At 45.9% G+C, this 14,058-nt stretch overlaps 1 protein-coding gene across 1 annotated transcript in view; it reads right to left on the reverse strand.

Moving 5' to 3' along the window:
- The window catches only part of LOC127425333 (CUB and sushi domain-containing protein 2-like), a 463,524-nt gene that overhangs the window by 182,293 nt on the left and 267,173 nt on the right, over positions 1 to 14,058 (reverse strand). Inside the window, exon 13 of the mRNA XM_051671189.1 lies at positions 572 to 754. Within this exon, the coding sequence (XP_051527149.1) occupies positions 572 to 754 (183 nt within the window). The remainder of the gene's footprint in view (positions 1 to 571; positions 755 to 14,058) is intronic.

Genomic DNA, 14,058 nt, shown 5'->3' on the forward strand with positions numbered 1-14,058 from the left:
TAATATCAAACAATTTAGGCTAGCACTAACTGCCAAAGAAGATTGCACTTTGTGACACCTAATATGAGCATTTAAATTGCACAAAAACATTTCACTACTTCAATGTAGCAAACAATCTTTCTAGTTCTACAATGTTGGCTCTAAGATTGCAAGCAATGCTATTATGGCAACTGACTGCATTTTTAAAACATTGTGTTTTATTACTTATTTTCCGTTTATTATTATTATTATTATTATTATTATTATTATTATTATTATTATTATTATTATTATTATTCAGTTGTGTTAAATTCAATAACTTTGCTACCAAAACCCTGATTTAATAGTAAATAAGGCAACTGCATAAATCAAATGACTGTAATGAACCTTAGCTTGAACGTGTATTATGGTTAATGATTTAATGGATCAAATACTGAGAGGAAATATCTGCTAGCTGGGACACACTGTACAATAGATTCTGCCATTAGATTCGCTCATTGACATGCCCAGACAGTAATAATGATGCATCAGTCTCAAGTGTGACGATGTGGGAGAGGAAAGTATTGCATTTTAGGGAAGGTTTGTCACTTACACACACAGCTTGGCTTCTTGGCTGACCACTGATTATTTTTCTGGCAGGTAATGTTCTTTTTTCCCACCAGCTCAAAGGCTGGAAGGCACTCAAAATACAGCTTGTCACCATGTCGGAAGCCTGAGCCTTCCCTCTTGCCATAGGCTGGGATTCCTGGGTCTCCGCACCCACCCTGATCAATTTCTAGAAAAAAAATGAGTGAGAGAGAGAGTGAGAGAGAGAGAGAGAGAGAGAGAGAGAGAGAGAGAGAGAGAGAGAGAGAGAGAGAGAGAGAGAGAAAACATAAACATAAGATTTATACCTTGGGAGAATTTTCACATTACATATCTGTAACAACTGGTGGGAAATTTGTTTCGCACTAAGGGAATGGATCTTACTGTAGATTATACATACAATTTACTGTAGATATTGTAAGGTTAGTACCTCTATATCCCTGGATGCAGAGGTATGTTATTAGTTTATCATTTTGGTCTGTACTTACTGTGCATTTAATGATTTATTACAACTCGCTTTCCTCTGTCTAAAAGTGTGTGTGTGTGTGTGTGTGTGTGTGTGTGAATATATATATCACATTTAATATAAATTTACAATTTATATTATCAGCATATCGTTTGAGCAAAAAGTTGAAAAATGTATGTGAATTTCAGAATGTCTTAGTATTTAGCAGTACGCACTTTTGAAATGTTGTTATGGACAAGCTTGTGCAAAATCCGATGGTCCATGTTATCCCAATGTAATTTAAGACTGGTCCACAAGGAAAACCTGCATTTTGTCAAAGGCATGACATGTTCAGTGTCACAAAATTTGCTTCTATTTGATTTGTGACCCAGAAATAGTACAACAACTTAAACATGGCATTTTCATTTTACATTATAACTATTCTTTGTTTTATTTATTTTTTATTTTTTTAATCCTAAATCTTCCCATATTTTCAATGTTTGTCTCAGACTTTTGGACCCCATTCCCATTTAGGCCTTCCTACAGCCTTCCATTTCCAGACACAACAGGAACACATGGCCAAGAGGTTACGTGTGAAAATAGAACATGAAGTACACCTGGTGATTCTGTGCCTTTCATTTCTGTCAGAAATCTTTTGTGTTTTTCGTTCAATAAGCATGGATCCACAAGCCCGCAAGTACATGCATAAGAAGTGGTGTAGTAGTGTCTGAAGAGTGGGCATACTGTGAACTTATGAACACAACAGTCTCTAGAATTACTCTGAATGGTGCCAAAACAAAACCAAAAAAAAAAAAAAACATCCAATGAGCATGTTCTGCAGATGGAAACGCCTTATTGATGAGAGAGGTCAACAGAGAATGGCCAGACTGGTTCGAACTGACAAAGTCTATGGTAACTCAGATAACTGCTCTGTACAATTGTGGTGAGAAGAATGGCATCTCAGAATGGTTTTAATGTTGTGGCTGATCGGTGTGTGTGTGTGTGTGTGTGTGTATATATATATATATATATATATATATATATATATATACAGTACTGTGCAAAAGTCTTAGGCACTGGTGAAAATGTTGCATAGTAAGGATATCTTCAAAATTAATGCCATAAATAGTTGTCATTTATCAATGTCATGCAAAGTCCAGTAAACTTAAAAAAAGCTAAATCAATATTTGATGTGACCACCAAAACAGCACCAATTCTCCTAGTTACTCCTTGACACAGTTTTTCTTGGTTGTTGGCAGATAGGATGTTTCAAGCTTCTTGGAGAATTTGCCACAGTTCTTCTATCTATTTAGGCTGTCTCAATTGCTTCTATCTCTTCATTTAATCCCAGACTGACTTGATGTTCAGTAGGGGGTCTGTGGGGGCCATGCTGTCTGTTGTAGGGCTCCCTGTTCTTCTATTCTAATCAATTATATTTACAAAATTAATATTTGGGAGTCTAACATCTATATTTCCTATTGACACACTAAAGCTGAAGATATACATAACTATCTTAAGACAAATGCTTTTGTGAAACATCTTATGAGCCTAAGACTTTTGCACAGTACTGTATATATATACATTTAGCAGGGAAATAAATTTACAGTGCAAATTATGGTTACTCCAGGGTTGCTTGTGCATTAGCATTAGACACTGGAAGTGTCCCGCCCCTTACTGAAACGGAAAATATGATTGGTTATCATATATCCAATCGCATCTGAAATGAACGTTCTGATTGGTGGAACAGCTTAGTCGGACTGTCTGTCTTGCCTGTGCCATCAGTTTCACTCCTGCAGCTCTGTGCATGTTTAGAGAGAATCTCTGTACACTTTTTAAAATAATAATAAAAAAAGAAAAACCCCATTCACTCAGTGGTGCTGCGGCATCGTGTTATTAGATTGAAAAAGTTTTGGGTAAAAAGCCTACCCGTTGTACTGGCAGCCATACTTGAAATCACTTATTTTAGGTGGGCATAAACAAAATCCTAAGAAAGATAGGGGGGCACACAGCGTATCCCCTAGACTACACTATTGTGCATAAGGTATCATCTAAGTACAGTATATGTACATATGTGTACATATATATGAAAATACAAACATGACAAGCTATTTGATTCTAAACCACAGACTTCCACACTAATACATGTGGAGTTATATTTGCTATCCAAAAAAAACAAAAACAAAAAAACACCACTTACCACAAAATCTAAATACACATACATATTTTTCTCTACGGTTTTGTCTTTCTAATGCTCTTTGTCCTAGAGCAAAGCATATTCATGTGAACTGCCATCATTGCTGCCCCAGTGCAATGTCAGAATGGCTTGCTGTCCTAATGAATTGTCTTTTTTCCCTCTGTTCCCTTATACCTTCACCTGTCTTAATATGTCAGGGCTCATTTCGAAGCACACGGCCAAAGCAAAAGAAAGAGGCCACTACAGAAAGTGAGAAAGATAAAGGGGTACAGGGGGATAAAAGAGCTAGTGAGATACAGGTACTACAGATCCTAAACAACTCAACAGTAAAACAGGAATAAACAACTGAATAAGCAATTAAACTAACAAAAGATATAGGGGAACATGGTTCCTTATAATACACAGACACAATATACCACACTGTAAAATGCTATTTTATATCATGATCTTTGTTTCTACCCATTTAACTTCTGCTACAATAATTTATGTAATTTCTTAATAATATTGGACATAATGTTACACTTTACAATATTTACAATTTACAATACATACACATATATATATATATATATATATATATATATATATATATATATATATATATATATATATATATATATATATATAATATTTACATCTTTTGGCTATACTTTTTTAAATAATTTTAAATACAATTAAAAAGTTTACATTTTTGTTGGTTGATTTTTTAGTGCAAATTGTACATTAACAAAACACTTGATGAGAATAAATCTTCCATATTAACGTTTTTCGTATCTTGTGTATTTTCACGGCTATGCCAGCAATCTGTGTCATATTGCCACAAAAGCCATTAACTAGCATGCTCCGAATGTGACTGCAGAAAGCTTGCATATGTAGGAAAGTACATGTTAGCACCTGGACTGAATCTCTGTCCTGTTTCTTAGAAGTGGCAATTATTCAGAGCTTTAGCAATTGAGTATGTTGTGTATATACTCTTACTTCTGGCCACAGCCACCAGTTAAGGTGACAGGATTGTGAGAGAAGGTGTCCCTTAGTTGACAAATGCTGCAGCAAAGTTGTCCCTGTGGGAGTGTTTGTCTGCACAAACTAAACATTTGTTAAAGCTGTCTTCTGCTTAGTGACAAACACACACTCTCTGAGAGCTAACATGTGCACTTTCATAAGGAGCGGCATTTGTTATTTACACGTTTCAATCTTCCAATTATTTATTCATCTGTTACTTTGTTTAAAAAAAAAAAAAAAAAAAAACTCTGAAAACACAGATGGAAGTCATTGACTTCCTAATCAAGGATTACTAATAACGCAGACAGGCATGAGATCAAATAAATCCATTTATCCCCACACAACATACAAATCCAGAATTACATTTTACCCCAGCATGCACCTGTGGTCGTAAAGAGGCTAAACTTTCTCTGTATTCAGCAGGGTAAGGCAAAATTCAGAAATTCAGAATTGGTTCACTTCATGATTTGGAAGTTTAATTAAATTGGCCACACCCCTAGGAAGTTGAATTGGAATGATAGGAAGTTAAAGGTGCTGTAAGTGATTTTTCATTGGAAAAGTATGCAAAGAATTGGCCAACTCCCTGAGAGATATTACTGAAATAAGTGTTGTAACATATCTCACCTGTCTCTGTGACAGCTCTAAACTCTGTAAACAGCAAACAAAATTGTGTCTGTGGACCACAGACAATGAAGCTTTAGACATGTCAATCATTTTGCACGTTCTCATAGAGTTGTAGTTGCAGCAAATTAATGAGACTTGCTGCCATTTTTAAGACATGTTGCTCATAACAGTTGTCAGTTGAGGGCACTATTTGCTGCTGTTGTTCTTAACAGTTTCTGCATGATGTCTGTCTCAATAAAGCTCATTTGGTATCTTTGGAGAGTGGGTTTTGGAAAAAGGGGGTGTGGCTAATCCAACGGCTCAGTCTTTTGGAAGTAGAGTGGCTAAAATCACTTACAGCACCTTTAAATTCACTTCATCGAAATGTAAATAAATCCAGCAGCACACAGCACATGGATTTAATGAGTCCAACAAAACAACAAGTTTTGTCCACCACAGTGTTTTCAGATCTCAAAATCAACATCAAATGTCTCATAAATGTTGAGAAGTTTCATCTTACACTGAAAAATGAAATATGTTATTACAAACTAAACTTAGATCTGTTACTGTATATGAATTTTGAATTTAATTTCATTTGAATTGGATTTCCCTTCATTCAAACTGCAGTTTGACTTTTTGTTTACTACCAAATTCAGGAGTTGAACTGGAATTCTTAATTCAACTCTGAATGGCACACAACCCTGGTATTCAGCCACATCTCAGTGTGTATAACGTCATGGTTACTGGTGTAACCTCCGTTCCCTGATGGAGGGAACGAGACGTTGGTGTCGATGTAGTGACACTAGGGGTCACTCTTGGGAGCCCGAGACACCTCTGGTCTTTCATAAAAGGCCAATGAAAATTGGCGAGTGGTACTTGCATGCCACTCCCCCGAACATACGGGTATAAAAGGAGCTGGTATGCGACCACTCATTCAGGTTTTACGCTGAGGAGCCGATATATGGTCCGGCCATTTCAGCGGGTAGTTCAGCGTTGTGGCAGGAGGGACCAACGTCTCGTTCCCTCCATCAGGGAACGGAGGTTACACCAGTAACCATGACGTTCCCTATCTGTCACTCACTCGACGTTGGTGTCGATGTAGTGACACTAGGGGTCCCTATACAAAACGCCACAAGGCTGAACTGTGTTACGTGAACTGGCGGTGTGTGGTGGGCAGACTTGCTGTGTGCCTCATAGCCAGCGCACCAGGTCGACACGTAACCTCCCCCAACACAGTTATGAGTGTCAAACGGCCCTTTTTGGGGACAAGTCGACTACCCAGAGATAGAGACAGGCTTAACGCAGTCGTGGCCTCTTTCCCCTTCTCTTTTTCCACTCCCTAAAAAGAAGGGGGATTATCTGATTGGGCCGCCAGGTCTAGTCGGGGGGTGTCCCTCCCAAGGGGAGGACACCGCGGAGACCACACCTCGCCCCAAGAGAGGGGGGGATATTTAAGTGGAAGAATACATCACATGGTCTTTCCAACCATGTGGAGAGTCTTCAAGGTAGATCCTGCCCAATGGGGGAGGAGTTACTACAACATGGAGACTGAGGGGCTCTGCCCAAGGAAGACGCAGTTTGCCAGTAGGGAAACGAACTAGCGGAAGATATAGATCGCATGGGGTTAGCCTCACAGGGAACCGCCACATGCGGAGCACCTACCCCAGAACCGGGCTCTTAGTTAGCGCGTGTACTGGGCCGGCAGCGAGTCTCTCCGAAAACTCGACTGCCACAGGGCTCGGAGGAAGTCAACCAGGGAACAACTTTTGTGAACACGACTGGGAATTAACAGCGCACGTCTTCAGCTCAAAAGGAGGTGGAAGGCGCTATGTGCAAGCGATACACCCGGCCGGCTATCCCGGGCTTATCCGCTTGTGTTGCGTGCCACTACCTGGGACGAAACCGGTTCCACCCGGAGGTTGTAGAACCTTGCAAAGGTGTTGGGTGTTGCCCAGCCTGCTGCTCTGCAATGTCTGTTAGAGAGGCACCTCTGGCCAGGGCCCAAGAAGCCACTACACCACGGGTAGAATGGGCTCGTAGCCCTACCGGGGGCGGCATGTTTTGGGCGAGACATGCCATAGTTATGGCATCAATGAGCCAGTGGGTGATCCTCTGCTTGGAGACAGCGCTTCCTTTCCGCTGTACACCAAAGCAGACAAAGAGCTGCTCAGAGATTCTAAAGCTCTGCGTGCGATCCAAATAGATGCGTAAAGCGCGCACCGGACCCAGCAACGACAGGGCTGGGTCTGCCTCCTCCTGGGGCAGCGCTTGCAGGTTCACCACCTGGTCCCTAAAAGGAGTGGTGGGAACCTTGGGCACATAGCCCGGTCGGGGGTCTCAGGATCACGTGAGAATAGCCCGGACCGAACTCCAGGCATGTTTCACTGACAGAGAATGCTTGCAGGTCACCTACCCTCTTGATGGAAGTGAGCGCAGTCAGGAGGGCAGTCTTCAAGGAGAGTGCCTTAAGCCCGGCTGACTGCAAAACTCAAAGGGGGCTCTCTGTAGACCCTGAAAAACTACAGAGGTCCGATGAGGGAACAAGGCGTGGCCTGGAGGGATTCAGCCTCCTGGCGCCTCTTAGGAACCTGATGATCAGATCATGCTTCCCTAAGGACTTACCGTCGACTGCGTCGTGGTGTGCTGCTATGGCAGCAACGTACACCTTCAAGGTGGAAGGGGACAGCCTCCCTTCCAACCTCTCTTGCAGGAAGGAAAGCACTGATCTGACTGCGCACCTCTGGGGGTCTTCCTGATGGGAAGAACACCACTTAGCGAACAGACACCACTTAAAGGCATACAGGCACCTCATAGAGGGAGCCCTAGCCTGAGTGAACGTGTCTACCACCGCAGGTGGGAGACAGCTTAGGTCTTCCGCGTCCCGTCCAGGGGTCAGACATGGAGATTCCAGAGGTCTGGGCGCGGGTGCCGGATGGAGCCCCTTCCCTGAGAAAGAAGGGCCTTCCTCAGGGGAATTTGCCCGGGGGGAGCTGTCACGAGGAGCGTGAGGTCCGAGCACCACATCTGGGCGGGCCAGTAGGGTGCTTACCAGGACGACCTTCTCCTCGTCCTCCCTGACCTTGCACAGGGTCTGTGCGAGCAGGCTCACTGGGGAAAACGCATATTTGCGAATGCCAGCTGTGTGCCAGCGCGTCTATGCCGAGGAAGGCCTCGGTGAGGGCGTACCAGAGCGGGCAGTGGGAGGATTCTTGGGAGGCGAACAGGTGCACCTGTGCCTGACTGAATCGACTCCAAATCAGCTGGACCACCTGAAGGTGGAGTCTCCACTCTCCCTTGAGGGTAACCTGTTGTTACGGCGTGTCCGCCAAAGTGTTGAGGTTGCCCGGGATGTGAGTGGCTTGCAGCGACTTGGTGCTGCTAACTCCGTTGGAGGAGACGGCGGGCGAGTTATGACATACAGCGGGAGCGCAGACCGCCTTGGCGGTTGACATATGCTACCGCTGCCGTGCTGTCTGTCCAAACTAGCACGTGCTTGCCCTGGATCAATGGCCGGAACCTCCGCAGGGCGAGCAGAATTGCCAGTAACTCGAGGCAGTTGATGTGCCAACGCAGCCGCGGAACCGTCTAGAGGCCGGCGGCTGCGTGCCCATTGCCAGCAGCGTCCCAGCCCATTTTGGAGGTGTCTGTCGTGACCACGACGTGCCTGGAGACCAGTTCTAGCGGAACACCTGCTCGTGGAAACGAGAGGTCGGTCCAAGGGCTGAAAAGACGGTGACAGACCGACGTAATGACCACGCGGTGTGTCCCGTGGCGCCATGCCCGTCTCGGGACTCGAGTCTGGAGCCAGTGCTGAAGCGGCCTCATATGCATCAACCCGAGCGGGGTGGCCACCGCCGAGGACGCCATATGCCCCAGGAGCCTCTGAAAATGTTTCAGTGGAACCGCTGTTTTCTGTTTGAATGCCTTCAAACAGGCCAGCACCGACTGGGCGCGCTCGTTCGTAAGGTGCGCCATCAAGGAGACTGAGTCCAACTCCAAACCGAGAAAAGAGATGCTCTGAACCGGGAGGAGCTTGCTCTTTTCCCAGCTGACCCGAAGCCCTAGTTGGCTGAGGTGTGAGAGCACCAGGTTCCTGTGTGCGCATAACCCGTCTCGAGAGTGAGCTAGGATTAGCCAGTCGTCGAGATAGTTGAGAATGCGAATGCCCACCTCCCTTAACAGGGCAAGGGCAGCCTCTGTGATCTTCGTAAAGATGCGAGGAGACAGGGACAGGCCAAAAGGGAGGACTTGTACCGATACGCCTGACCCTCGAACGCAAACCGCAGGAAGGGTCTGTGTCGAGGAAGGATCGAGACGTGAAAGTACGCATCCTTCGGGTCTACCGCCGCAAACCAATCTTGATGCCGGACGCTCGCTAGAATGCGTCTTTGCGTCAGCATCTTGAACGGGAGTCTGTGTAAGGCCCGGTTCAGTACTCGCAGGTCCAAGATTGGCCGCAACCCACCGCCTTTTTTCGGTACTGTACCGGCAGGTGGGGCCTCACGGCGGGGCGGAACTTGAGGTGCCACACCACATCGTGGCCATGCTGAGTCCAAGGACATCGAAGCACTTACCTGGCTCCTTGTGACCACCCCTGGAACAGCCTGGGACGGGGGAGGAAGAGGCCTGTCCTCATGACCCGTGGAGACTGTCACATCGGGGGCGGATTTGTGCCACAGCTGGGCGCTCAGGGCGGGAGACCGCTGCTGGAGCGCCAACCTGCCAAATGGAGTGGTGGATGGTGGTCGTGATGCCAGCCGTACACACCGAATATGTGACCCAGGGAACAAGGAAACCACTCTTGCGGAGCTCTTGAGTACTGCAGCCACTTGGGCATGCAGCGCAATTAAATGCAAAAGGTAACAAAAAGAAGATCTGCTTACCAGCTCCAGAGCAGCGGGTTTCGTTGTCCCTGGGTCGCCCGTCTCAGGGGCGCTTCGAAGACCTCCATGGGTTCTTCGGTGCCGGCTGTGAGACGGATGGCGTCGGCTTCCTGCGGTGGGCTCCACGCCGGGGCCGGGCCGGAGGGGCGGGCTGCGGCGGAGCCGGTGCAGTCACCGCAGGGGGACGCCCTCGGCGATGAGTAGATGGGGTGCAGGATCTTGAGCCATGCCGGGGCAGGACAAGCCGGCTAGCATCCATCTACTGCTCTACCATCGAGAACTGCTGGTCAAAGTCCTCGACGGTGTCGCCGAATAGGCCCGCCTGGGAAATGGGGGCAGCAAGGAATCGTGTAATGTCGGCCTCACCCATCTCGACCAGGTTGAGCCAAAGGTGGCGCTCCTGGACCACTAGTGTGGCCATCGTCCACCCGAGAGACCGCGCCGTGACCTCCGTCACTCGGAGAGCGAGGTCGGTCGCCGAGCGCAGTTCCTGCATCAATCCTGGGGCAGAACTAACCTCGTGCAGTTCCTTTAGCGCCTTGGCGGACTTGCAGGAGAGCCATGGCGTGCAGGGCGGAGGCGGCTTGCCCAGCAGTGCCGTAGGCTTTGACCTTCAGAGACGACGTAAACCTACAGGCCTTGGACGGGGGCTTTGGGCACCCGCGCCAGGTGGCGGCGCTCTGCGGGCATAGGTGCACCGCGAGCGCCTTTATCCACCGGGGGATTACCGAATAACCCTTGGCCGCCCCACCATCGAGGGTAGTGAGAGCGGGGAAGCTGAAAATATCGGGACCGGGCAGTAAAAGGTGCCTCCTGCGACCTTGTCAGCTCTTCATGCACTTCCGGGAAGAAAGGAACGGGGCGGGGCGTGGCTTTGAGCGGCGCCGCGAGCCCAGGAACCAATCACCGAGCTGCGAGGGTTCAGGGAAGAGCGGTGAAATCCACTCTAACCAACGCTCGCGGCTGTCCGGGAAAGCATGTCATCATCTCCGCGTCAGCCTGTGACTGGGCAATCGACCCCGAAGGAAGGAGCCCAGCTGAGGCTTCCGACTGGACGAGCCCGCTCTCCGATGCTGCGCTCGAGAGCTCATCACTTTCGCGGGCTCCGAATAAGAGGTCGAACTCGCCGTGAGACGAGCCGGCGGACTCACCCGGAAGCCCGATCGGGGCAGACGAGCGTGCTGGGGAATGGGAGGTCCGCGGGGGGATACCCGGCGGAGGCGGTCCCATTGGGGTCCCCAAATCGCCCCCAGTGCTAGCCGTGCTGGCCTCAAACCCGTGGGTAAAAGGACCGAGGCGGGAGCCTCTGGGGTGGCTCCCTTCCTTACGAAGGCGAGCCGCGACCGCAACGTTGCCATGGACACATTCTCGCAATGAGAATGTGACCATCCACGAACGCTGTCTCCGCATGAGCAGTGCCCAGACACGAAAGACAGTGATCGTGACCGTTAGAAGGCGAGAGATAACGAGCACAACCAGGAATAACACACAATCGGAAAAGCATCTTTAAAAAGACGCGTCTTTAAAAAGACGTTCCGTGTGTGCGCTCTTTTAGAGAAATATATACTCTTTTAGAGGGGAAAAATGCTCTTTCAGAAAATATACTCTCTAGTTTTTCTGCCGAAGTGCCCAGGGGCGTTCTCTGCAGTGCACCAGTGCAGAGGAGGGAGAAGCCGCTGAAATGCGCCGTCAGATCCAGCAGGTGAATGAACAGTAGTATTCAGCTCAATGAGCATGACCGTTCGGCTCCGAAGAGAAAATCTGAATGAGTGGTTGCATACCAGCTCCTTTTATACCCGTATGTTCGGGGGAGTGGCATGCAAATACCACTCGCCAATTTTCATTGGCCTTTTATCAAAGACCAGAGGTGTCTCGGGCTCCCAAGAGTGACCCCTAGTGTCACTACATCGACACCAACGTTGAGTGAGTGACAGATAGGGAACAAGTAAATCCTCACACACTGTGTTCTCCACTTTAACACAATGTTAAAATATGTAGGGGGCAGAGCTGCACTGATGCTCTGCAATAAAAGAGAAAAAGCTGTGACATAGATCTACATGCAAACAAATATACACAATTAATACAACCTCAGTGTGAGCTTATCTGACTCATGCTTTATCAGAAACAGGAGGAGAACTGTAAAGTATAGCCAGCAGTTGGACGAAAGCATTCTTATCGACAGTTCCCTGTTATGTCCAAAGTCGAATGCTCTGTGTGTATTGTGCACCCGTTTCTTCTCTCTCTCCTCACAGACTGCCCTGAGACTGCTGCTGTCACTAACGACTGCTAATCATTCAGCTGTCATAATTGGTTGTCGGAAGAGGAAGATGGGTATAAAGCCTTGGCAGTATATTGGCATAAGCATTCCCCTCTCCTGGTCTAGATGGTTGTTGTAGCTACTTTGTGTGAACTGTTGTTTTTCTAGTGGCATTTCTTTAAATATTGGTAAATATTGTTGATCTCTTTGACTAAGAGTTTTATTGTTAAAACTAACTTGTTTATCATCAATCATTGGATAGCAATTGTTACAAGTAAAAGGAAGTTCTAGGGAGGCGGATGCCAGTTTAGTTTACTTCATATTACCTTTTTCTCCTGTTTTGTGTCCAAGAGGGAGTTAGGAAGACTTATGTTGTTTCTTTTCGATGTTCTTTGTTCAGGTAATGTAATTATTAGCTCATCTTTTTGTTTGTTATTTTGGCCTTATCCCCTCCTGAGTCTTTTTGTACTTCATTCAAGCTTTCTGTTTAAAATATATTGTTTATTAAAAGTGTCAGTGATCAATAGCCGCTTTTCCACTATTGGGCCAGTGCGAGCCAGGGCTATCAACTGGTCAGCAGGGGCCAACAGCCACAGACTGAGAGACCAACATCAATCTGCATTCCCACCATCGGACCGCAGCCTTGCCCTAAAACCTGCCAACCTGCCAACGTCACACACCCTGCCGTTTCACAAGCAAGAGGGAAACTCAAGCTGAGGTATCAGACTCTGGAGACTAGCAAGCCCTTGAAATGAACAGTGATGTGTACTGTGTCTGCAATATTTATTTATTTTTTGGCAAACTTGGCAAGTTCAACGACAATATACTTCATGTCTTCGTTTCGGCAGACATCGTCAATCTTACATTGCATATTTTCATCAGCCCAAATATTTAGAGCAGCCCTGATTTCATCTACTGACGATTCTTCATTGATCTTTTGAAGTAAGCTGGTAGCTAGATTTGAAAAATTGAGAAATTTGTATTTTGGTGCTGAAACGTCTGACCTGACTCAGTAAAACTTTGCCTTTGACATTGACCCCACCTCAATCCCCAGCTGGCCTTCTTTTGCCCAAGGGTAATCGGCAGGCCAGGGCACTAGAAGTGTTGGGTGATTGTTGGACAATGAAGTCCTGGAAGTGACAGAGGGAACGCAACTAGCCCTGGCATGCACTGGCACGCCCTCTGTTGGCACGATAGTGGAAACGCAGCTAGTGTGCTGGGACAGGAGGAGGAAATTCCAACTCCTTATTGCACCTCTCCAACCGCTAAACTGAAGTGGGTTGTAACATCTTCCAGCACACATGCAACTAGGAATCATCTTCCCTTTTGGGTCTTCAGTTATATATTTCTGCAGAGGATGTGAGAGGTAAAAATTTAAAGTGATAGACGTGAAAGTTTTAAATATCTGAATCCTCTAGTGTCGCAAGAGAGTATATGCCCATGGCATGCCTGCTTTTACTGCATTAGTTTTGAGCTTTCATGGCAGACATCAGATCATAAATAAGAAATAACGATACTGGGGGATTTGTCATCAGTTATAATGCTCTGATCTTATTGCATTTTTTAAATGTGACATTTCACATTTTTGAAAAGTGCATGGCTACTTTAATATAACAGAGGGCAGAAGCTTAAAAAAATATGTCAAATGGGTTTAAATTAGGTCAAAAGAACTATTTTGAAGGGGAAATAAAATGTTAATTTCGAAAGTATTAACAGTATTTTTTTTATAAATACATCATTAGTCTAGATTCCATCCACTTTTCGTGCAATTTTGTTAACGACAAAGTGAAAATGCGTAAAATGTTTTTGCAAAATTTGCTGTCTTCTGACTGTTTCCATTCAAATGGTCTTTTAGCGATAAAAATGGTGAGTGTGTGATGACATCATGCCTAAAAAAAAGTTTTTTTTAATGTAAAGTTTTGGTTTATCGCAAAATAAATCTGCCCTTAAGCCGTTTCCATACAGAAATGTGTGTTTATCGCTAATTGTGTACCTTTCGCCTCCAAGATGTCCCTAATTTTTCTTCCAAAGTTTTGGTAAAATGGGGAGAGTATTGAGACCATTCATTGAAATTAGCCAGCTTACTGTCATTTTAATTTCACAAATAAAT

This window comes from Myxocyprinus asiaticus, chromosome 34 (assembly GCF_019703515.2).
Source record: "Myxocyprinus asiaticus isolate MX2 ecotype Aquarium Trade chromosome 34, UBuf_Myxa_2, whole genome shotgun sequence".
Taxonomy (NCBI): Eukaryota; Metazoa; Chordata; class Actinopteri; order Cypriniformes; family Catostomidae; genus Myxocyprinus; species Myxocyprinus asiaticus.